At 39.9% G+C, this 25,962-nt stretch overlaps 1 protein-coding gene across 2 annotated transcripts in view; it reads right to left on the bottom strand.

Annotated features, from left to right (window-relative positions):
- The window catches only part of Smarca5 (SNF2 related chromatin remodeling ATPase 5), a 38,150-nt gene extending 16,111 nt beyond the window's left edge, over positions 1 to 22,039 (bottom strand). Inside the window, exons 1-13 of one of the 2 annotated variants that reach the window (XM_076571936.1) lie at positions 21,757 to 22,039; positions 19,034 to 19,111; positions 17,819 to 17,985; positions 14,782 to 14,882; positions 13,306 to 13,406; positions 12,275 to 12,454; positions 10,459 to 10,614; positions 10,239 to 10,370; positions 8,168 to 8,236; positions 5,280 to 5,389; positions 3,772 to 3,998; positions 1,502 to 1,623; positions 138 to 290 (exon numbers count right to left, since the gene is read on the bottom strand). In XM_076571936.1, the coding sequence (XP_076428051.1) occupies positions 138 to 290; positions 1,502 to 1,623; positions 3,772 to 3,998; positions 5,280 to 5,389; positions 8,168 to 8,236; positions 10,239 to 10,370; positions 10,459 to 10,614; positions 12,275 to 12,454; positions 13,306 to 13,406; positions 14,782 to 14,882; positions 17,819 to 17,985; positions 19,034 to 19,111; positions 21,757 to 21,930 (1,770 nt within the window). In that variant the 5' untranslated portion in view covers positions 21,931 to 22,039. The remainder of the gene's footprint in view (positions 1 to 137; positions 291 to 1,501; positions 1,624 to 3,771; positions 3,999 to 5,279; positions 5,390 to 8,167; positions 8,237 to 10,238; positions 10,371 to 10,458; positions 10,615 to 12,274; positions 12,455 to 13,305; positions 13,407 to 14,781; positions 14,883 to 17,818; positions 17,986 to 19,033; positions 19,112 to 21,756) is intronic. The other variant, XM_076571937.1, reaches the window with a different exon arrangement.
- Positions 22,040 to 25,962: the final 3,923 nt, after the last annotated feature.

The raw sequence follows: 25,962 nt of genomic DNA, 5'->3' as shown, positions 1-25,962 counted from the left end.
CACACACTTTCTAAATAACTGAATTTTAAAAAGAAAAAAGAAAATTCTACGAGGTTAAATCAGGGAGGTTTATAAAATAAATGGACTCTACCTAAGACATCTACTAAGCACACAAGTATTTATTTGTTACCTCTTACCATAGCCTGAAGATCTACTTGGGGATTCCAATCTGAATCATATAAAATTACTACATCAGCAGTTGCAAGATTGATGCCCAGACCACCAGCACGTGTGCTTAGCATAAAAACAAACTTCGTGCTATTTGGCTCATTGTATGCATTGATGGAGTCCTATGGGAATAAAATAACAAGTGTTAGAAATTTTTGTTATATTTGCTGTGAGATGAGATACTCTTTTTTGTAATCTCACTAAGTAGACCCACCTCTACCTCCTAGGTGCTGAGATTAAAGGCACACTCCACCACATGCTCCTACTGCAGTTTTTCAAGCAGCTGGGAGCAAGTGGACATCCTGACAGTTGGCTTAGAAAATTATTTTATCTAGGGCATGTCAGTACATATCTATAACCTCAGCACTCATGAAGAGGCAGAAAGATCAAAAGCTCAAGATCATACTCTTTTACACAGTGAATTCCAAACCAGCCTGGAATATATATTTGCTCTGCCCATGACCTGGGGCTATAGGGCCCAAAGGAGGCAGTGCTTCCTGCCATTTTTTGTGACCTCTTGTAAGTGAAGGGAGAAGGGTCACATGCCCGTCTCCCTGCTCCTGCCTGTGAGGTGGATTTGCTCCCAGTCAGATCAGAGGACGACTTCAGCTCTCTACTCCTTTCTATATTCATGAGCGTATTTCCTCAATTTATATCTTAATAAATTCTGTTAACCATTTAATAGACTCATGTGGATTGATCTTAATCAGTGGCACCCAACATGGGCCACAAATCCATGACCCTGAGATTACGGTCTCATACTCTACCGACTGAGCTAGCTGGGCTTGTCATCCCTATGATCTGACCAGGAGCAAATCCACCTCTCAGGCAGGAGCAGAGGAGAAGGGTCCACGAAGAATGGACATGTGACCTTCTCCCTTCCCTTATAAGAGGTCAAGTACAACAGCAGGAAGCACTGCCTCCTTTGGGCCATATAGCCCAAGGTCATGGGCGGAGCAAATACCAATGCATATAAATCCGACTGAAACGATGGCTCAGTAGTTAAGAGCACTGGCTGCTTTTCCAGAGGACCCTTGCTTGATTCCCAGACCCATATGACAGCTCACAACCATCTAACTCCAGTCCCAGGGCTCCAATGCCCACTTCTGGCCACCTTGGGCACCAAGAACATACAAGGTGCAGACAGACATGCAGGCAAAATACCCATATACACAAAATAAATTATAGAAGAAAAGGGTATTTAAAAAAAAATCAAATATTCTAATACAATATAATGCAAACATATATTAACGTGGTACACGCTAACAGAACATAAAAAAATAAAGTGAATCATTTTATCTGATTTTTTATCTCTCCAGCCTTCTTTACTTACCTGTCTCTCATCATGGGGTGTCTGCCCATCCAATCGGCAGTACTCATAATTTCTCCACATGCAATAATCTTCCAAAATGTCTAACACCCTTGTCATCTGACTGAAAATGAGTACTCTTGAACCTGATAGACATAAACAGCCCTTTGTCAAGAGACTTCTAATATAACTTTTTATTTAAAAATTTAAGGTTAATGAAAGTAAGACTAACAAATTACCAATCAATTACAAATTACTTATTTAGTTAAAAGGATAAAAATGTCATTAATAAACACCCAGGTCAGTCATTCTCCACCTATCTTCCATCATGGCACAAAAAGAGTTAACGTGTATAGCACACAAGGTAAGCTGTCTGGTTTAGGAGACAGAATCATTAGCCTGTTCCTCAAATATATTTAAGTCTTCCACCACTACACCACCTTTCTTTTTTTTTTTTTTTTTTTTTTTTTTTGGTTTTTCGAGACAGGGTTTCTCTGTGTAGCTTTGCGCCTTTCCTGGAGCTCACTTGGTAGCCCAGGCTGGCCTCGAACTCTCAGAGATCCGCCTGGCTCTGCCTCCCGAGTGCTGGGATTAAAGGCGTGCGCCACCACCACCCGGCTACACCACCTTTCTTTAAACATGATCCCTTAAGCTCTCCAAAGCCCTCTAAATCCCTAGTACAATTCTAATTATGAAGACACACTTTAACTCAATAGACCATAAATGTGTGCCTCATATTTATAACACAAGTCCTTCACTTATCTGCCATGACTCAAATTATTCTACTAGATTCCCCACAAGCTATGGAACACCATCAGCAAAACCTATGACAAAGGAGTTGTTTTGAGAATACCTGATTATGGTAGGAGCCTGACTCAAAACTGAGGCTGACAACCTGATGCATATGTTCTTGGACATTTCTGGTCTCTATTTCCTTAGAGTTCAATGTCACTCTCACCAAAATGTAATTGCCCCACAAGTTCCTGCCACTTCTACCTACCAAATAAATCTTTAACTATTCAGCTATTTCCATAGACAATTACAAAAAAGTAAAATAAAATAAGCCAAAAACCACAATGGTGTTTTTGGCCATCATTATCAAGGTCCATCTATTTGTACAACTATCTTTCCTTCAAAATCTTACCTGTAAACACAATTAGAGAAATCTGAAAGCTCACTGTACTCTTGATATTACAGAAATCTATTTCATTTAGGGCTGATATTTATCTTTAAAAGCTATAATATACAAAATGCTATAGTGAATGAGATGCTTCAATTCATCTAGGAGAACTATATATATATATGTATATTATGCATTATATGTATAATATATATAACGCAGACAGCCACTCTCATACTAAAAAAAATCAGAATACTGTAAATAGGAATGCTTTGAGTCCTTGTAAATAATATTTAATATTTTAGGCTCTATAAAAAACACAATAAAAATGTTATAGGAATATAGCAGTCACTGTATCCAGAGTATACATTAGAATGAATAAATCATCTTTAAAAGTACTCTGGCCTTGAAGAATCCTTGTAGAAAACAATGATTGTGTCCCATGATCTGTAGAATTGCTTCGCTGAAGGGACATTGTAGCCATCCCATGACTTTGGACACAAGACATCTCAGGCACACCTGAGGCTCTTGTATTATTGTGTATTGCAAACAACACATAATGGACTAGAGTCATGGGGGTACGTGATGCTCTTCTTCAGTAGACATGCAAATTAGATTAGGGATTTTGGTATGAGGACATATATTGTGTAACTTTCAATAACTATGCCTTTGTATGGCTGTTCGGGTTTAATACAGAGGCTGGAACTTTCTGCTGGTACATAGGCCTTAGAATTTCATCTTGGAGTGGGAGTGTCTTCTTTCTTCAACCAACCTGAGCTACACAGAGCACCCCGACATTTAGCGCCCAACATGGGGCAAGAAGAAAGAAGAGTCTGGACACACCAAGACTCTACCTCCAGAAAAGTATACAACATCACTTTCTGAACAGAAGAACTGGGAAATGTATATGCAGGAAAGGCATTCCTGGTATCTTATGATAAAAAGATTAAATATCTAAGAAAGCTACATAAACTGAATGGTAATTACTCTTGAGTATTTACCAACTTCTATGAGAGTTAAGGATGAAAATTAGGGAAAGGGGATCTGGCGTCCAATATTTCAACTTTAAAAACTGTCAGAACAGACATTTTAAAGTGTTGTGCTTTTGCCCTCTTACTATTACAATTTATAAAGTTTTTATTACTTTTCAATTTAATGCCAGTAACACAGATACCTTGCTCTTTTAATTTAGGGAGCAGCTTGTCTAATACCACCATTTTGCCACTGTTGGTAACTAGATGCATATCTGTTGTGTAAGGTGGACCAGGTTCAGCTCCATCGAAGAGATACGGATGATTGCAGCATTTCCTCAACTGCATCAGAATGTTCAATAACCTCATTTTGTCCATCTTCCCTGCTGAGTTTAATATGTCTATATCCTTCATTAATATCCGAGTATACCTATTAAAAATAAAGATCACTTATTCCTGACACTTTGCATACATGATCCTCTTACCCAAACCAATCACAAAACACTTAAGAATAATCAACAGATTTTATAAAAAGTCTCTCATTTGTACAATGACGACGAAATTAAAAACAATGTATTTCTCAGAATACATCCCATCATTAAATGGTGGATCATTATGCTATATACTATGTAGCTGGTGTACAAGCATCAATTCATAAGGTACGGTTAGTTGTCATCTGTAACCTCTTGTTTCTGGTTTTATTGCCTATAGTATATGTTCACATTTATGCCCTTGGACCTTAAGGACATTATTTTAAATGTTCACAATAGCCCAGCTGAGTAAAAATAATGATACATTTTTATGTAATATGTGTATATAAAACAATCAAACAAATGTAAATAAAGTTTTATATATCCATAAGTGTATATGTGTACATACATGTATACTTGTGTGTGTGCATATTTGAAAGGTTATCTCAGACTAGTCTCAAGCTGACATAGCCACAGATGATTTTGTACTCCTGATATCATACCTCTGCCTGTCCAGTGCAGGGATTACATCACGCCTAGTTTATGTGGTGATGAGGATTGAACCCAGGATTTTGTGCATGTTAGATAAACACTCTTAACAACTGAACTACATCCTGAGCCATTTTTTGTTTGTATCATGGATCTTGCTTTGTTCTGTTTATTAGCTTTCCAGACTGAACAGAAAAATGCTATACTTTTTAAGTATAGAAATTATGACTCAGTTTCTCATTTATTTTTATTTTATGTGCATTGGTGTTTTGCCTTCACATGTCTGGATGAGGGTATCAGATCCCCTGGAACTGGAGTTACAGACAGCTGTGAGCCATCATGTGGGTGCTGAGTCCTCACATGATTGAACTTGGGTCCTCTGGAAGAGTAGACAGTGCTCATAACCACTGAACCATCTCTCCAGTCCCATGATTCAATTTTTAAGTGAACTTCAGGTGAAATTAATAGAACCAAGCCTCTCAATGTTAGGATAACTAAATTAAACTTCTGGTTTCTATCACTTGTCTGAAATAAAACATAGAGAAGGAGTACCCACCACCAGAATAGTCCTGGGCAGCAGAAACCATGCTGCAAGGCAGGTTGGTGTGCTGATTTGCCTCCTGCCACCTTTTTTGGGCATTGCATTAACAGGCTAAGGTTAATCCAGTAAACAGTAATTCCATAAAGACATTAAAGACTGTAAAATGAAAATCTAGGAAAAACAGCACTGTCAAGCATCTCAGAATACATACCACTCCCTCTGCATTTTGCTAAGACCCACATAGATTTTTACTTCTTTCTTTGGAGGCAAACTCTTTTCAACATCAGCTTTAATTCGACGAAGGAGGAATGGACGCAAAACCTTAGAAAGGGCAAAAAGAAAAAGATAACCTTATCTATAATATTGGTATTATTTCAAAATCTTAAAATTATGTACCAAATACATAAAAAAGAAATTTGCTTGAATACCAAGTAATTTTTAAGATTTCCCTGTCCCAAATACATAATTTATTACTACTGAATTCTTGAAAGGTAACAATTTCATTTTTTATCCTATATGTAAGTATTTATATAATACTTGTTATAGTCTCATTAAATACTAGGAAACAATGGTAGGTTTTAAAACTACTTTCAAAATTGCTAATTCATGCTAGTTTAAAAGTTACTTGCACATATACTGTCCAACAATGATTAGGTGCTGTATGGCTAGCTTTTAAATAATTGCCCATTACAGAAGCAGTCCATGTGGCAAGTACAAAATACCCAGTTCAGTTCAGTCTCTAGCAAGTTAATAAATCCTGGAGTCCTTCCCAATCCTTTCCTAAGAGTAAGCAATATTTTTACTTTTTAAACAATACTTACTTTTTAATTTTATACAACAAATTATCTACCTACTACTTGCAACTTTTTTTATTCAATGTTTATGATTGGATTCTAGGTTTCACAAAGTAGTAGTTCTTTCGTTTTTTATAAAATGTACTGCTTAATATAACAATAAAACTAAAAATTGTTTTTATAGCTTCTTTGTACCAGTTTTACTGGCTTATAAAAATATTGACTTATCACAAAACAAATTTAAAATGGGTAAGAAAAACCATCAGCAATTCTTACCAGATTACAGCAGACAATAAAGCTAGTCTAGGCCTAATCAAGCACCAGCTATTGCCAAGACAAGAAGACCTCCAGTCCTACTTGGCTGTCTTCTAAAATTGTCCAGCTAAATGCAGCTGGATAAACCCACGGAAAGTTTGCAAAAAAAAAAAAAAAAAAAAAAAAAAAAAAAAAAAAATCACCACAACACCCATGAACTCTGAAATTATTAAAATGCAAGCTATTAAGGTAGAAATTTGTAGAGAGTTAGGGACTGGTTTTGTAGGGTTATATAGCTGATAAATCATTCCTCAGAATATCCAGGCTGAGTTTTACAAAATGTATCATTATTGTGCACGTATATATATCTATGGTGTACATGCTATAGCACACATGTGGAGGTCAAGACAGCATGTCAAATCAGTTCTCTCCTTCCACCTTGGTGTGGGTGCCAGAGATTTAACTCAGGTCACTCACAAAGCCTCCAAAACAAGCACCTTTCTGTAATATGAGCCATGTCATCAGCCTCCCAGGCTGACTCCTAAATGCCCCTTTCGTCATAGTATCACAGACACTATAAATGAGGATTTCAGAATGCAAAGGCAGGACAAAGTAGAGAAATCATTTCTCTTCTCCCTGGGGTTAATAAAGCACTTCAGACTATTGTGAGAAAAATTAACAAAGATACCAAAACTACTTGACTCTGTTGCCTAGGTACTTTAGTTTGCTCTAGATATTTACTTAAAGGGAAGCCATGAAATGGATATGGGAGGGAAAGGTAGAAAAAAAAAAAATCAAATTACTCTGCTTCCTTTTTCACCACTCAGATTTTATCAACACTCTAATCTTTCAAAACTTTCAATCCTTTGAATAAAAAAAAATCTAAACAGTATTTAAATGTTTGACTGCTATCTGAATTAAAAGTTCCTAGGACACTATCGCTATTCTCAGATATACTTAACAAAAAATCTCAATGCACAAGAATTTAAAAGTATAATTAATGTATATAGAAAAAACAGGTCAAAGTAGACCTAGCATAAGGGCTCACACCTGTAATCCCAACACTTGGGAGGCTGTGGCATGAGAATTACCTGTTTTAAAGCCAGCCACAGCTGCATAGCAAGATCATGTCTTGACAAAACTTAAGAGAGAAAGGCAGAAAAGGAAAGGGAAGGAGAACAGGAGAAAGAGAAGATAGAAGAAAAATGCCCACCGAAGCCAGGCACTGTGCAAAGTATATAAGCATGTTTCCTGCCTTTGTGCTTAGGATCCATCAAGGACAACACTTCAGTCCCCTGTACAAGTCTTACAATGTCAAATGATCAAATGACTAAAGATGGAATGAATACACAAAGTACCTAGGCCTGCCTCAGCCTAGATGGTCAATAAAGAAGGTAGTAGATGTAAGTCAGTCTTAGGATATATATAAAGAAACCAGAGATTCTAGATAGAGTAAAAACAATGAACCAAGAGTAAGTGAAATTAGATGTTTTCAGAAAATTTAGGTAAAAGTAAAATTAAAGCTGGCGTATTCTGAAAAGATTGGGATGTAGTGAGAGGCGAGCAGGGCATGAGTTCATCTCCCAGGTAACTTCTACCATGTTATTAAGCATGTTTACTATCACACATGGCATCAAGGAGAAAGTGTAAGGATGTTGTCAAACAGACTAATATACAGTACACAGTACAACCTTCTATCCTCCTATTCCCTGTATATTATCTACACCAAAATGTCAACCCATGTTGAAAGCCCTAATGTTAGGTTATGAAGGGACTTCTAGGGCATGGACACAATGTCTTACTTGATCCTGATAGCCAAGAGCATCCTCATCTAGCCTACCAACTTTTACCTGTGGACTAAAAGGCTACTTTCTTCATTACATTAAAGTACATCCAAGGTTCTAACATTAAAACCATCACACATCACCTCCCTAATGTCATTTCAAACAGATTTTAAATTCAAACAAATATAATTCTGTATCATACTGTTAACAGTAAAATAATTAATTTAAATATCTTCGCATTAAAAATATGTTCTAACCATACTTACCATATGAAGCCTCTCAACTAGCTTTTGATCCCCAAGGCAATTGTTTGTATCAAACCAGGAATCAAAGTCCTAGATCAACAAACAAAAAACATCTTAAGGTCAAAATTAATATTAACCATAAATGCCCTAGAGCATCAGATATAAAAATGATTTCTAGAATTAGTATAGCACATGAGTTGTGAGCTACAAAAAAACAATTTAGTTCAAGCCCTTGTTTTCCAAGTATCATGTTTATTACTAGCTCCAGGACAAGTAGCTGAATCATATTATTCCCTAAGCATTTTTTTTTCTTTTTTTTTTTTTTTTTTTTTGGTTTTTCGAGACAGGGTTTCTCTGCCTTTCCTGGAACTCACTTGGTAGCCCCAGGCTAGCCTCAAACTCATAGAGAGCCACCTGGCTCTGCCTCCTGAGTGCTGGGATTAAAGGCGTGAGCCACCACCACCCGGCCCCTAAGCATTTTTTCCACAAACAGAGACTCACAATGAAGAGTCTAAAAGCTAGTTTATAGAAATAATTAGAATATACAACTCAAGGTTTCCAAAGAAATGTCTATCTTATTAATTAATCTAAGTGAAACTGAGATTAAAAGTATATCATTACTATTTAGGTAGGTAAAATCTAAATTTCCTTATCAAGTATCTTGAAAACATCTGTTATAAATTTGCTATGTTAAGAAAACATATTATAATCAGTTATAACTGAGGGCTTCAACAGATAAGTGTTAGCCTAGCAAGAAAAACAAATTATCTTGAAATTATCTCTAAAACATTAAAGTATTAGGAGAATTAAAACTTTCAAATCTGAATGTAATTTTTCCACACAAATTCCTGTTCTTTTTAAAATAACTCTTAACGTAACAAACCAAAACTAATACCTTTATACAACTTATTTATATAAATGTACTAACATGGATGTCTACAAAGCTTTCCTTACTCATTCCAGACAAAACAATTGTTCAAAACTGAACTCTGGTTTGGCGTCTGCAATTACTAATAGCACAGACTACTGATACATAATTTTCCCTAGTATAATGAACAGTTAACCACTAATACCATCATTCTATTATGTAAATAATTTATAGGGTAAAGACTAAACCATAAGGAAAGACATGAGTGATGTTTACTATTCACTGTCAACTTGACAGTCTAGAATTAGCCCAGAAATGGGCCTCCCATCATGACTGGGAGATTATCTCAACTACAGTAAGTGGTGTAGGAAGACCGATCTTAACTATGTGACCATTGCTAGTCTGAAGATCTTGGACTGTTTAGAATGAAGAAAAGGAGCAGAGCACTAAGATACATTTATCACACTGTCTGCTTTCTGAATGTGAATGATGTATGATGGCTATGGTCAGCACCTTCACCTTGACAGCATGTACCCTTCAACTGTGGGCCACAACAAACCCTTTCTCCCTTAGTTGCTTGGGTCAGAGTGGTTTGTTTTTTGTTTTGGTTTGGTTTTGGTTTTTTGGTTTTTTTTTTTTTTGTTTTTTTTTTGGTTTTTTTTGGTTTTTCGAGACAGGGTTTCTCTGTGTAGCTTTGCGCCTTTCCTGGAACTTGCTTTGGAGACCAGGCTGGCCTCGAACTCACAGAGATCCGACTGCCTCTGCCTCCTGAGTGCTGGGATTAAAGGTGTGCGCCACCACCGCCCGGCTTGGGTCAGAGTGTTTTATCGCAGCAACAGGAAGAAAACCTATGACAGGGTTAAACAAATCCCTCCACATCTGATGGCCATCTCTGAATGCTATAATACAATGTGAGAGGTATACATAGATACTTGGGAATGCTTTAAAACAAGCTGTTAACCTAGAAACTCTTCAGGCAAAATTAAACAGCCTTGATTGCCAAACAGGAATAAGAAAGAGTATGTCATTCCAGTTATAGAAACTGATGGAAAATGAGATTAAAGCCAAGGCTCAAAAGTGAATTCTCAGGGTACACAACCAACTTAGCTGGTTAGTAACAGGCTAGCTACGTAAGTATAAAAAAGTAATGACCATCTCAAACACTGCTATTATTAAAATATAAAGCATTAACAAAAATATTATTAACTGCAAAGAGATGCTTACATCAGCTGAATTAAACACATCTGGTAACAAAAAATTTAGAAGTGACCAGAGCTCGTGCAGGTTGTTCTGAAGAGGCGTCCCAGTTAGCAACAGTCGATTTGTAGTCTTGAATTCCCTCACTATTTCTGACAACTGAAACAATCAAAGTGCATTATTAGAACATTCTGAATAAGTATCAAACCCTCAGACACAAAAACGTTCCTATCAAGTATCCAGTTACCTTAGACTTTTCATTTTTTATCCTGTGGGCTTCATCTATAACTAAGTACCTCCAGTTAAATTTTTTGAACACAGACTTCTCTTTAATAAGCATTTCATAAGATGTGACACACACATCCCACTCTCCTGGTAATAAAACATCCCTGACAAATGCAGCCTGTAAAGCAACAGAAAAAAAATTACATCACTCAATATAATCATACATTAAATTCACCAAGTAATCTAATACAGAAAAAGGAGTGAGACTACTAAACAGAATAGCTATTATTAAGTAAGCATTTAAAGCTAGCTATCCTACCACTAAAGTTACTTCATTAGTCACCGTAATGTCAGTTTTAACTTAGTTTCAGAAAGCTGAAGTGAATTACAAAATTCAGAAGCCTATCTCTTTAAAATGTCTTTCCACAATTCCACTAGGTCTTGAAATTCTTAGGAAACAGGGTTTGTAACATAAAGACAATTGACAGTTGTTAGTAAACAGTGTCATTCGTTTGATCTGTAGATGTATTAACACATTGTTACTATCCTCATTTTATTTATTTTTTATTTTATTTTATTTATTTTTTTCTTTTTTCGAGACAGGGTTTCTCTGTGTAGCTTTGCGCCTTTCCTGGATCTCGCTCTGTAGACCAGGCTGGCCTCGAACTCACAAAGATCCACCTGCCTCTGCCTCCCGAGTGCTGGGATTAAAGGCATGCGCCACCACCGCCCGACTCTCATTTTATAGATAAGGATATGAAAGTAAAAACTAGAGGAGTAACTGAGTCCCCCCAAACAAAAAGCAACCTAGTAACTTGAAATAACCATTATTTACTCAGGAGGGAAAGAAAACTGGATTGCTGATGGAGAGAAGGCTCAGTGGTTAAGAGAACTTGCTGTTCTTAGGGAGGACCCAGGCTCATATCCCAGCACACACATGGTGGCTCACACCCATCCATAACTCCAGTTCCAGGGGTGTGACTCCCTTTTCTGGCCTCAGAAACATGCACCTGGTGCAGAGACATACATCCAGGCAAAGCACTCATAAATATAATCTTAAAAAATTACTTAATCTATACTAATTAGCACAAAATCATTTATTATAATCATTTAATCAGTGAATGTAATCCATTATCTCCAACCTCCAAATCTAAGTTCTCTCCCTTTCTCCCTCCCTCCCTCCCTCTCCCTCTCTCTCTGTTTTGTTGGGTTTCTGTTTGGTTTTTTGAGGCAGGGTTTCTCTGTGTAGCCCTGGCTGTCCTGAAACTTACTCTGTAGACCAGGTTAGCCTCAAACTCAGAGATCCACCTGCCTCTGCCTAATAAATGCTGGAATTAAAGGCCTGCATTGCCACCACCACCCAGCAAAGTTCTTTATTCTTAATAGCGTCATTATTTCCACAACTTTGTCCCCAAAAGATATGGCTAAGAAATCAATATTTTAAACTCGTATTTGTATAACATCTCACCAAAATAGTAGAATTGACTCCACCCAAATTTAACAATTACTATTCTATGACTACTACCACTGTACCCAAATCTAGAAATCTGGCCCCTCAAATTTCTAATGATCTTAACACATTCAAAACCTTAAAGAAAAAAAAAAAAGCTAATACTTCCAAATAAACAATCCTTGACGTTATAAAATCACATCCAAGGGGAGAAACAAACTGAAAATAAATTAAGAAATTCTTACAGCTTTCTATAGTCTTTAAAGCCTTCTCCTTAAATTCTTACCCACAAAAGCAGCATTACAGTTATAAATCACTAATAACTTGTGAAGGCCCTTTCTTTTTACCCCTTCTCCAGCTATTTCATCTTAGTGGTATAAAAACTTACTCTTTGCTCTTTATCTCCTATCAAGCAAACAGATCTAAGTGTTGGTACCCATCTCTTGAATTCACTCATCCAGTTGTGCAATGTAGACTTGGGAACCAAAACCATGTGAGGACCAGGAATATTTCTATAGTGTTTCATGTACCCAAGGAGAGAAATTGTTTGAAGTGTCTTTCCCAAACCCTGAAAAAGTTCATCATAATTAAACATTAAATCAATTAAATTAATCACATCAATTAATCATTAAACAATTAAAGTTTCCCATACTTATAGCCTCCCAACATGTACAGAAACATTAAAAAGAAATGCTACATTTGGGACAGCATGACAGGAGCTTAATGTGTATGAAAGTTTACAGAGTTATGTCACATAAAGTCTGTACGGAAAGTAGACATCACTTGTACAAGGCTCAGAAAATGTGATATTCCCAAAGAAACCTAGCAGAGGCAGATGTGAATATCTCTTTTGACCCTATACTTTCTCCAAACAATTGTTTAAACAATTGAGAAGCGTAAACGTAGTCACTACATAACTAGTAAGTAGTGAACAGAAGACACAATCTTGTATGAAATAGAACTGTGTGAGCTGTTTATCAAAAGTTAGAAACAGCCAAATCACTTTACTACAAAAATGAAGAAGCTGTGCAGGCCTTTAATCCCAGCACTCAGGAGGCAGAGGCAGGCGGATCTCTGTGAATTGGAGGCCAGCCTGGTCTACTAACCAAGTTCCAAGACAGCCAAGGTTACAAAGAGAAACACTGTCTCAAAAAACAAAACAATAAAACAACAAAAAACTTCCTGAAATGTATTATTTTAAGATGTACTCTACTTACAGAGATTATAATTCTTCCCATATGAAGATGTCATTTATGCAGCTAAGGCAAGTTGCTTCTAACACTTTGAGAAAAATTTAGCTGTAATCAACAAAACTATTCTCTCTTAATTGCTACAAATTTAATGTCCAACTATCTTAAGTTACAAATGCAAAACACCAACAACAAAAACCTTCAAGCTTTAGAAAAACCAAGTACATACCATTTCATCGGCAAGGATACCATTGATGCCATTTTCATACAGAGAGATGAGCCAATTCAACCCTCGGACCTGATAATCTCTCAATTTACCCCATTTTACATCTAAGAACAAAAAAAAAAAAAAACAACAAAAACACAATGCTCGTTTTAAACATAAGAGATACAAAACAGGCCAGGCCCCTTTTATCCCATATTAGAGGTTTAACTTGGACCTACAGGTATCTACATCTCTTTTCTAGAAGATACATGTGTTATGGGGATTCTAAAAGGTTAAAAATCATTAAAAGTAGCCTGTGAAATCTGGACTGAAGCAGGGGTAGCTGGATACAAATAACTGATAATGAACTGCAGAAACTGTGACTGTTGGCATCAGAGTCCTCATCTAAATCACTCAATCCAAGGTTAAAACACACTGGCCTTCAGACCATCTCTTGCCTCTTTACCTCTCTTTTTAATGTTAGCACAATGTTTTTAACCAAGTGTTTTTGTCCTTCATAAAGATCAGATAGTGGTTCTCTGAAGATTTTCTTTTCCTCCTAGTGACAGTAGAATATAGACAGAGAATTCCTTCTTCAAGTCTACCCTTTCTAATTTTTAAGTTCTTTTTCTGACAGATCTTATGTCTTTCAGTACATATTACTTGTTTTACTTCCCTGGATAAATCACTGCTTAAGAATGAAAAGCTAATCAGGACTGGGTACACTAGTTACAATGAATGAATGTGAAAAAGAAATAATCTGAATTTCCTTTCCAGCTTGTCAGACATGATCGCTATCCTCTAACTTGATTTGAAAGAAGTAGAAACTGGGTGTTTCGTAAGGCAAGAAGAAAAAGGGAAAGTGGGAGTGAGTGAACTCCTTAACATTCTAACTAAGAGTCCATCCAAAATTCTGTTAGTGTTCACACTAAATACTCTTCTAGGAGCTGAGGAAAGTGAGGCTGCAGTGAAGAGTACTGAAGCCGCGAACCCTATCAGAAATCCAGGTATGTTTTAGTAAAACTTGGCTAAAATGATTTCTTATGGAAAAGCACTAACACATTTCACAAAAATGATAAATTCATATGAAAACATCAGCAGATAAATTTTTTTCCCCTATTTTCCTCCCGCTCTTACAAAGTAGTTTTCTAATTTGGGAAAAATATGAGGCAAAATCACTACTATTTAAATGTACCTTAGAACCATAATAAACTGAATGGCATTTTCATATTCTTCTGAAATACAGCACATACTATCATCTCTCAGTTCTACTTCCAGGGATCAATTCAAGGCTCTGCACATGCTATAACTCTATAGCTATAACCCCAGCCAACGTATTAACATTTCAGATAAAAAAAAATTAAGCTATTCACAGCTAGTAACTATCCAAGATTACTAAGAATTCCCTTTATAAATTATAGGAAAAGCAAATTCAAACATAAAAGGATGTCTCAAATAAGGAACTTTGAAAACTCCAATCATTCAATGAATTTAACATACATGATGGAGAATCTTCAAATCGAGTACAGACATTGGTTGCTTTGGAGCTTTCTGTTAAAAGCTCTTCATCCTCCTCTTGCTCTGTTCTACGGTGTCGGTAGCTGTCAAAATGAAAACAAAAATCAATTAATAGTTTTATTTCAACATAGTAGCCAAATGGTGATATCCCAACAATCTTAACAGGCATCTAAATTAAGCCAAGGCTTAACTGGAGCTCAGTGGTAGAACACTTGTCTAGCATGAGTAGAAGTCCTTCCTGGGTTAGATCTAGTGTACCCAAAAAAAATTTATGCAAATAAACAAACAAAAAGTTGAAATGCAGAGTAAGCCTAAAAAGTGATCAGCAGGAAATTTACTAGTAAATTTAAACCTGAAATTATTTATGTGGCTACCTAAACTATGAATAAAACTAAAATACATTAAGAGGGAGGCTCATCTCTGAGTTTGGGACCAGCCTGGTCTACAGAGTGAGTTCTAGGACAGCCAGGACTACACAGAGAAACCCTGTCTCAAGGGGAAAGGAGGAGGGAGGGAGGGAGGGAGGGAGGGAGGGAGGGAGGGAGGGAGGGAGGAAGGAAGGAAGGAAGGAAGGAAGGAAGGAAGGAAGGAAGGAAGTGAGTGAGAGAGCCAACAAAAAAATTTAAAATACATTAATACACAGTAGAACTTAATAAACACAATAATAATTTCAAGGATATATACAGCCAAAATTTTTTTAACTTGCATTTTAAAGTTGCCTTTTTAGGTCTTTTTGCTAAGAGAAAAATTCCAGAAATGACACTTTTAAAATCATGACTATGACTAAAAGCTAAGAAATAAGGACTTAAGATGTTTAACAGTTGTTAACTAAGGGATTCATTGGATTTACTCTCAAAGATTACTTTGGGGACTGGAGCAAGTCAGCCAGCAAAGTGCCTGCCTTACAAGATATGAGTTCAAATCCATCTCCCCACCAAAATAAAAGCAAGATGCAGCTCAAGGTTGCAATGCGGGCACTGAGGAGCCAGAGATAAGCAAAACCCTGGTGTTAGCTGACCACACCTATAATTCCAACATTCCAGGGAAAGAAAGACTGAATTTGAGTCCAGTCTGGGCTATGCACTGAGATGTTGTCTCAAGTAATACACACCCAGCCCCATCTCCAAAATGAGAAAGGATGAGAAAGGGGGACTAGACATATATCTATCTGTAGTAGAATGCCTGCCTAATGTACCCAAGGTCTGGGGTTTGATCCTTACAAGACTACCTAAAAAAAAAAAAAAAAAAAAAAAAAAAAAAAAAACCCAGAGAGAGAAATCTCAATCTTATTTTCTAATAACACTACTTAATAAAAAAAAAAAATTAAAAAAAAAACAACTTAATAATCTACTGTGTATATCCTGTGAACCATCTTTATCTTATAGAATAAACAAAAAAGCAAAAACATTTCTTTTCATACCGTATTAATTTATCTCACAATAACACTTATTACAGTAATTCCAGGACACTAATATATTTAAATAGCTAACAAAATATTATATCTGGAACAATTTAAATATATCTAAAGTACAAAGCCGCCTCTTAAAAAGTTTTTTGTTTTTTTTGGTTTTTTTGTTTTGTTTTTAGAGAAAGGGTTTCTCAGTGTAGCCCTAGCTTTCCTGGAACTCACTCTGTAGAATTCAGGAGATTTGTCTCCCAAGTGCTGGGATTAAAGGTGTATGCCACTGCCACTGGCTTGAAAAGTTTTTTAAATATAGAAATAGCACTTTGGATATACATAATTGGTAATAAGATACACTGCAACAATAGAATAAAACTAAATAATGATGTTTATGCCCTCCAAATGGAACATCTTATTTTTCTATTTCAACTAATCACTTAGCAATTTTCACATTAATAATATATCACCTCTTTTAAATAATCTCACATACTATAATTAATTTTCACACTTCATTTATCATGCCAGAAACTCTTAAAATATTAATGCACTAGTCAGGCGGTGGTAGCGCATGGCTTTAAACCCAGAACTTGGGAGACAGGTGAATCTCAGTGAGTTGGAGGCCAGTCTGGTCTACAAAATGAGTTCCAGAACAGGACAGACATGACTGTTACAGAGAAACCCTGTCTCGGGGAAGAAAAAAAAAAAAAATTAATGTACTAGCATAAAAATCTTGAAAAATTTGTATATTCAGTACGTAGAAGGAATTATCAAAAAATCCCGAAGGATGGCCTATGTGACACTATATAAGTAGCAAGTTAAGTATGAAGCAAGCACTTTAAACAAGTATTCCACACAGCATCTCAGATTTCAAACACGCTGATTACCAAGGCTGGTTATAAAAACGTGCAATCCTAGCTACTTAGAAGGCTGAAAGAGAAAACCCTCACTCAGTAAGTCCATAAGGCCTACTTGAATTACAGAATAAGTTCAAGGCCAACTCTGACAATTCAGTGAAACCTTGTTTCAAAAAGTGAAAAAAAGTGGGTGGATTTTTATAAGTCAGTAGTGGATGGAATGCTCATCCAGCAAGCATGAGACCCTAGGTTCAATCTCCACTACCAACAGAAAAAAACTAATTGTGGAGGACAGGAACATACATCAGAGTCAAGTTCAAGCCTGGACTCTATACTTCTATGTGATGGTGAATAACCCACTTAACCTCTGCATTTTTAACCTTTCCAAGGAACAGTTTAACATCTTAGTTCCATGTACAACACAGCTGTTACAATTCATAAAGCATAATGTATATAAGTAGCTGGGCGGTGGTGGTGCACACCTTTAATCCCAGTACTTGGGAGGCAGAGGCAGGCAAATCTCTGTGAGTTCAAGGTCAGCCTGGACTACAGAGCGAGATCCAGGAAAGGCACAAAACTACAGAGAAACCCTGTCTCAAAAAAAAAAAGAAAAAACAGAGTAAGTCACTGTATTTATTTTTTGGTATTTAGACACTGATGGCCACATCTGTGAAACAACAGAAAACAAAATTAAAAACCTTTAAAAAATATGAATTTAAAAAGCAAGTTTGATTTAAATTATCAAATATAAGCTATTACTCACTCGCCAACTGAGAGCAAATTCTGTTTTTCATCCTTTTTCACCCGTGGGCGCCCTGGTTTCATCTTCAAGGGTGAGGTTGGAGTCTTCTGAGCAGCAGGTTGAATAAAATGTGCAAACAGCTCTGTCTGCTTTAATAAATACTCAAATCTATTTGCTCGGTCAGTTTGCTGCAAAATGTAAGACACATTTTATTAAACTTTAGAAATCAATTTCCATATGCCTGCATGGTAAACTCAAGAACCACACACAATAAACAAACTACTGAAATAGGCAACATGGGTGACTGTGGCTCTCAGAAGCATTCTGCCAAGAGATGGACAAGCACAGGTTGAATACACAAATACATCAAGTGCTAGTCAGTGATTTAAAGATAAGAATCGGAACGACTGATTGTAAAGGGGTGACAGAAAATACTCTACATCATGCTTCCAGTAATGCTTAAATGAATTCATCTATTTCCAAAATGAAAACTTTACGTACATTATCATTTAAAAGATGGCAGAAACACGATTTTTAAATTTTACATAAAATAAAACAAACAAACAAAAACATTTTACAAGGGAATGCATTCAGAAGAAAACACACTAGTTACTAAACTTAATGCCAGATTGTAAAATGGTACCAGGTCCAAAATTCACTTATCAATGAATATCACATAGTACTATTCATTTCTTTCGTATTTGTTAACTATCCCTTTGAATATTTCCTGTTGTCACATCAAGAGAATGAATTTATTTGAAAACAAGTTTCTTAAAATTAAGCTTACTGATAATGAAATCTCAAGTCCTTCAGTAACTGATATTTTAAAGACATGATTATCTATTTATACAAAGAAACAAGTTAGGTATGGCATCACACACCTTTAAGAAAGTCAATTGTAATAATCATTTTTTTAAAAGAAAACAGTCTCTCAGGGTTAAATTTTCAGGGAATAATAAATACATACATATGAGATCAGCAACAATGAAATAACCATTAGCCACAGGACTGGAATTATATTTATTAATAATAGTATTAGTATCAGAATCTAAACCATAGTGGGTAAAAGTACCCTGTACTGATCTTAAAATTATGTTCATCTTAAAAAAAAGCCACAAAGAATTTTTTAAAGTTTTATACAGCATAATTAGAGACACCTGTATATAATTAATAAATACCTTTAAAATCTTTTTTAAAAGGTTCATTATAAATGCTATTCATATGTCTAGAACATACCATTTTTTCTTCATATGTAGGATCTGGTTCTTGGATTTCTTTTTGCTTTCCAGGTGATGCATCATCAAATACTTCCTGCTAGAAAAGGAAAATCGAATTGTTTAAGAATTGTCAACTAAATAATATATTCTTACTCCAAATTCCCTAGGTATTTAACGGCTATCACATAACCTGACATGAAACTTGATAAGGATGAAATAAAATACCATGAGGATAATCACTTTTCCCAATTATAAACTGTTGCCATGATTAAAATATTATCAACAACATCTTAAAGCAAAATTACTTTCTATACAAGCCACATGGGCAAATCTGTGTCTTTTCAAATAAAATTATAAAGCCAAATTAGGTAACATTAATGTGAGCAAAGATGCCTTTTCCTTTTATCATCAAATCCCATCTATAATTTCCACTATTTAGAACATTACCAAAAAAGGGGCTTAAATTGAATATTCTTTTGTTTTGTTTTGTTTTGAGACAGAGTTTCTCTGTGTCACAACTCTGGCTGTCCTGGAACTCGCTCTATAGACCATGCTGACCTCGAACTCACACAGATCTGCCTGCCTGTGCCTCCCTGGTGCTGGGATTAAAGGCGTGTGGCACCATCGCCCAGCTAAATTGACTCCTAGTTAGTAATAAATACACTATTCTTAAAAATGCCTTTATCCTGACATTCAAATGCCACAAGCAAAGTGACAAAACCCCCAACCCAGTCTAATTTATAAAATTCCTGCCAGCACACATTAGAGGTAAAGTACACCCAATAATAATAATAATAATAATAATAATAATAATAATAATAATAATATGTGCTTTCTAACTGCAGACATTACTTCTATAACTCAATTGTCTTCTTTTTCTAACTGCTAAAACATATTTAAGGTCATCAGGTACATTAGGCAAGTGTACTCAACTCAAACTTAATTCTGATTCTAAATTCAGTTAAGACAATGAAAAGTAGATTGAAGATAATAGTCTTAAAAGTTAACAAAAAAACTACAACATGAACAGAAAAAAATGCGTGTTAAGAGTAAGAGAAAACAGAAATTGATATTTTTCAATATGTAAAATTATCAAATGTTAAAAAAAAAAGGGCAAGATGTGTAGAAAAGGCTCATTCTGGAAGCAGACCACAGTTCTATCTCAGACTCTATCTAAAAGACTCGGTTTTCTCATCTGATAAACGAAAATACCACTTATTTTATATGGCAGGTGTTATCACACTCATGCTTATATTTTTTAATTGAAAAACAGAAACTCAAAAATTAAAGTAATTTCATTTGGGTTTTAAATTCTCATCTTTAGGACACGTAAATAGAAATAACGCCAATAGTGGAAATGTGGGACTCCAAGTTATAACAGCAGGCAGAATCTGCAAAGCTTAGGTAAGCTAAGCTATCTCTCTGGGGTGAGCTGTACATTTACATATAATTTCCTTCAGTGTTATTGGTGTCCAAAAATCCAAGAATCCAGTTACACAACCCTAGAAACTCAAAGACCGTTTAAAATCTTAAGGAGGGCATTAAATAATTTTTTTGTTTCTTTCTGTTTTTGGAGACAGGGTTTCTCTGTGTAACCCTGGTGGTCCTGGAACTCACTCTAGACCAGGCTCGCCTCAAATTCAGAAATCTGCCTGTCTCTGCTTCAGGAGTGGTTGGATCAAAGGCATGCGCCACCACCGCCCGGCATCCAATACATTTTAAAATGAAACTTCATTCACTTCAAATGGTGCCTTACACTTACACCTACCCTCCCCACTAAAAGTTCTTTTAAAAACTAACATGCAATTTCACCCTAGCGATGCAGACTGCACCATCATTCCTTACAGTGCAAATTCTGCACCAAGGTTCTTTAGAGTATTACCTCCCAAGGGCCGAAATTTTCAGAACCCTTCAGACTGGAACTACAGAATCTCAAAACAAGTCCAAGGCCAAGAATAAAAATTGGAAGCAATAACTTTGTTCCCAGGCAACTCAAAGCCTGGGAGCATATCCAAGAGACCTGCCTGGCAGCTCCCCCATTTTCCCACCCTCTCCCCCACTTCCAGTACTGTCATCATCATCTGGCCCACTCGAGCCCCAGAAGGTGGTTCAACAGCGAAACTGTCTGAATGGCTCTAACAGGAGGTAATGCGCTGGGCTAGAAGCCCACCACCCTCCCCATCGCTCCCATTCATTCAACTCTCCATCCACAAACCCCTAATTAGATGGGGATCCAGGACAGGTGCTGCGGCTGTCACGCTCGCTCCCCTCCCGACGGAGCAGGGCCCGGGAGGGGCCTCCCCTCGCTGCACACAAGCAGCTGCGCCCCGCTTCTCCCCACTGCGCACTCGGCCCTCCAGCTCTCGCCATTGTTTCTGCCCAGAACAGACAGATGCCGCCCCCGCCGGCACCGGGATGAGGCCCCGGAGGCGCAAGTCCCCAGCTGCGCCGCTGGGAACCGTCGCGCTCGGCCGGTGCATCCCACTCCGGAGGGGCATCTCCCTCGCCCGTCCCCAAAGTTTGGTGCAAACTAAAACCCAGATCCGGGAGGCAGTCGAGCGAGGCTGGGGGCGTCTGGCGCTGGGGGACCCCGGCCCCCTCGGCCACGGTAATCAGGAACATGTGTGTGGTAAGAGCGCCCCGCGACCCGCCCGGGCTAGCTAAACGGAGGGAAAACGCCGCGGTGGCGGAGGCGCGCCGGCCGCGCACCCACCTCCCTCCCCGCGCGCCGGCCGCGCTCACCTCCATCTCGCCGTCCGCGGGGCCCGCGCCCGCCGCACACGGAGCCGCCGGCGCCGCGCCGCCCTCGGGGCCGCCTTTGTTGCCGCTGCTGCTCCCGCCGGCGCCCGCGGCCGCGGCCTTGGAAGGCGCGCTCTCGGGAGGCGGGGGCGGCGGAGGCTCGGCCGCGGACGACATGTTCCGGCTGCGTCACCCGCCGCGGCCACGGGCAGGCGCGGCGCGGAGGGAAGCGGCCTGGGCCTGCCTGCGCGGCCCTGGCGTCCGGGCCGCCCGAGGAGCGAGACCCCGCCCGGGAGCTCTCACGCGCAGCGGCTCCGCCACCGACCCGAGCCGGCCCGGCCGCGCCGCTCTCCCCGCGTCCTCTGCCGCGGGACTCGGCTCCGCTCCGCCGGCGTTTACTTCACGGCGGGAATCACGTCGACGAGGGTGGGCGGGGCCGGCGGGGTCACGGAGGTCACGGAGGGCGGGCTGACGGAGGAGGCGGAGGGCCGAGGGAAGGGGAAAGGAAAGCGAAGGCACTCGGGGGCCTCCCGGCGCCTTCTCCTCTCCCGGGGTAGAGTAGCTTCTCCAACCACCGGGACGGCGACCTACGCCACCCGCTCTCAACCCTCGCGAGATCGCTAGTTGCGCCCCCCCCCTCCTCAGGTCGAATCGCGATGCGCATGCGCCTGCCCCTCCTCGTCCCCGCCTCCTCCAGCCCTCGAGCGAGCCGCGGAGGGCGGGTGGGCGGGGCCTGGAGGAAGTGAGTGGGCGGGGCCTGGAGGACGCGCGGCGGCGTAGGTTTGCGTCCCCGCGGATCGGCGTGACGCGAGCCGGGGCTTCGGCGCTCTCAACGGCTCGCTGGCTCCCGCCGCGCCGCACAGCGCTGTCCGGGAACGGCGCGACGGTCAGGCGCCTCGGCCCGGGCTGCCCTTCGTCGTGACGTTGAGGGATACCTCGAGTGACGTCGGACGTCTAAGAAACGTGACCTCAGGAACTCCGTCTTGGCTGCAAGTTTATGGACTGCAAGCTAAACCAGTGACACGCCACCCTGCGAGAGCTGAAGGGCAGCAGATGAAGACAAATGGTGGCGTGTTTTTTCTGCGTGCGTCAGAGAAAAATGCGCATTTTTGTCTCCTTAAGAAAAGTTAGTCAGGGTGGTATCGCACGTCTTTAATCCCAGCACTCGGGAGGCAGAGGCAGGCGGATCTGTGAGTTCAAGGCCAGCCTGGGCTACAGAGCGAGTTCCAGGACAGCCAGGGCTACATGGTGAAACCTTGTCTCAAAAATTAAAAATGAAAAATCTTAACCAGGCCTTGGTGACAGAAAAATTATTCGTGTTGCTTCTGTATCCGGCCTTAGGCTGTCTTGGAGGGTCTAAAGCCTTGTGTCCTCTCCTACAGAACATCATCCACCTATACTCCCAGGCACACAAGGTCTTTGTTAACTAATCCCAGTTGATGACTTAGTGGCCACCGATATTGAATAAAGGAAGTCTCTTCAAAAGTCAACTAAATTGTGTTTAATTTCAAACCTCTTGGAATAGATAATATAAGTTCAAATGATTGAAGTAATCGAATAATTCTCTAATCCAAACACTCTGGAAAACTCGGATTAAAATGTTTCTGAAAGCTGGAGTTGTAGGTTGATTGGTAAAGTGCTTGAGCGTGCATGGAGTCCTGGGTTTGAGCCCTAGCCCCACTTGATCGGGTGTGGTGATGCAAGCCCCAAAACCCTACACTTAGGGAAGTGGAGGCAGGAGGATTCACAGTTCAGGTTCATTCTTGGCTGTTAGGCCAGTCTGGACTAAATGAGATCTTGTCTTCAAAAATTAGTAAATAAATAAAATCAAAGTATTTCTAAGATATAACAATGTTTACATATCTATGTAATTAAATTCAATAATTCTCATAATCTTAATAATGGCAAAAAGCTGATAAAGGGCTAAATTCCAACATTATTAGTATGATATTAGAAATATTGCATGCCTATAGAATGAACTATTAACATGTAACAATCATTAACATAGAAGTTATGTTATTTATAAATATATTTATTAAAATTAATTGTGGTCTGCATCTATAGCCTAATTCTTGTCAGCATTTCTTTTCTATTATTTGTTTTGTGTGTATATGTGGCAGGGAGGTTTGCACACAGGCCACAGCTCGTGTGGAAGTCAGAGAACAGATCTGGGGAGTCGGTTCTCTTCTGTCCTGTGGGTCCTGGGGCCGAACTGTGGTTATCAGCTTGGCAGCCACTTTCCCCACTGAGCCTTCCCACTAAATCTGCATTTCTTTTTTTTTTTAAACATAATTTTTATTGATTCTTTGGGAATTTCACGTCATACACCCTAACCCCACTCATTTCCCAGTCCCTCCATATTGGCTCACCTTTGTATCATCCCTTCCAAAAGAAAACAATAATAAAAAATAAAAATTACAAATAATAACACTAATTAAAAGCCCAAAGAAACAAAAAAAGCAAACAAAAAACAACCCACTTCACTCCTCCATCTCTCCAGCTTCTCCATCACCATTTCATTTGTCTTAGTGCCGTTGGGAGCTGTGGTGTGTCATGCAGTATACTCTTGTCCAAACAGCTTTACTTGCAAATGTAATACGTTGTTGGTCTGGTTCAGGGCCTCCGGCTTTGGCACACCATCAACACCAGACCCTCACCGAAACTCCTCTCTGTTGTCCTGCTGTTGCCCTGAGTCATGGAACTCCTGTGGCTATGGTTCCCCAGGACCAGTCCCTTCATGTGCTTCAACAGGTCATAGATGGGGTAGATGCTGGGGTGCCAACTCAAAGCCCTGGATGTGTGCCTGGATGGTAGCTGAGTTGGTTAGTCACAGCTGTGGGGGCCCCAAAACAGCTTCACCACACACCCGCCATGACAGGCTTAGGAGCCCAGACACAGCTGCCATGACAGGCTTACTGGCAGGTACCACCCAGTGCCCAGAAAAAGTCATAGACAAATGTCAGCCAATCCCCTCACCCCAACCTCTGCTATGATAAAAACCCCACGCTGCCTGGGCTTGGGGCTCTCTACTCTCTGGTCATGTGGAGGATCCAAGCTCAAGCTTGAGTAAAGGCTCTTTGCTTTTGCAAATCTCCGTGATGGTCTTCTGAGGGGTTCCTGCGATCTGGGCATAACAGCAGCCTTTGAACTTCAACACACAGTTCAACACATGATTAAACACATGGTTAATGTAGGCCACTGTGGTAACACAGACCCAGCTGGATCAGGGCCACGGACCCAGACATGGCCAATAGCAGCAGCTTGGGCCAGTTGTCACCATGGCCCAGGGTGGCAGCACAGGCCTCTCAAATCAGAACAGGCCCAGCAGTCCTGTGGTCCCCAGACTCCAACAGGGCCCCAGGTGGCAGCCCAGACCCCAGGTAGCCACACAGCCTTCAATGGTGACAGGAGCCACAGACATCAACATAGACCTGTCTGCAGTAGGGCCACAGCTTGGGCCCAGACATCACTATGACCTGAAGTGGCAGTGCAGGCTACCCCAATCTGTAGGGCACCAGTGGCAGCCTGACCTTCAGATACCAACATGGACCCAGATGTTGGCCCAGACCCCTGGGTGGTAAAAGGAGCCACAGAAATCGTCTCAGACCCTGGCTGTGGTAGAGCCACTGACCCAGACATGGCCATCAGCAGCAACTCAGGACCAGATGACACCATGGCCCCAGGTAGGGAGCTCAGGCCACCCAGATCTGTACAGCCCTGGCAGCAGCATGACCCTCGGGCATCACCATGGCCTCAGATGTCCTTCCAGACCCTGGGCATTTACACAGCCTTCGGCAGTAACAGGAGCCATGGACATGAACGCAAGCCCTGGCTGCAGTAGGGCCACGGACCCAGACATGGTCCTCATCATAGCTAGGGCCCCAGATGATACCACAGCCCCGGCAACACAGACCACTCGGATCAGCATGACCCTGACAGCTACACATCCCTAGGACCCCAACATGGCCACAGGTGGCAGACCAGAATCTAGACATTCTTGTGGCCTTTGGTGGCAAAATGGGCCATGGACATCAACACAGGCCCCAGCAGAGCAGAGACCATGGACCCAGACATGGTCCCTGGCAGTAGCCAGGGCCAGGATTTCACCATGGCCTTGGGTTACAGTGCAGGTCTCTCAGATAAGCATTGCTCCAGCTGCAGGGTGGCCCTTGGACACCAACGTGGCCCCAGGTGGTGGCCCAGACCCTC

This window comes from Peromyscus maniculatus, chromosome 5, assembly GCF_049852395.1.
Source record: "Peromyscus maniculatus bairdii isolate BWxNUB_F1_BW_parent chromosome 5, HU_Pman_BW_mat_3.1, whole genome shotgun sequence".
NCBI classification, from domain to species: Eukaryota; Metazoa; Chordata; class Mammalia; order Rodentia; family Cricetidae; genus Peromyscus; species Peromyscus maniculatus.
Note: the sequence above shows the minus strand (reverse complement) of the source record. Positions and strands in the feature narration are given on the sequence as shown.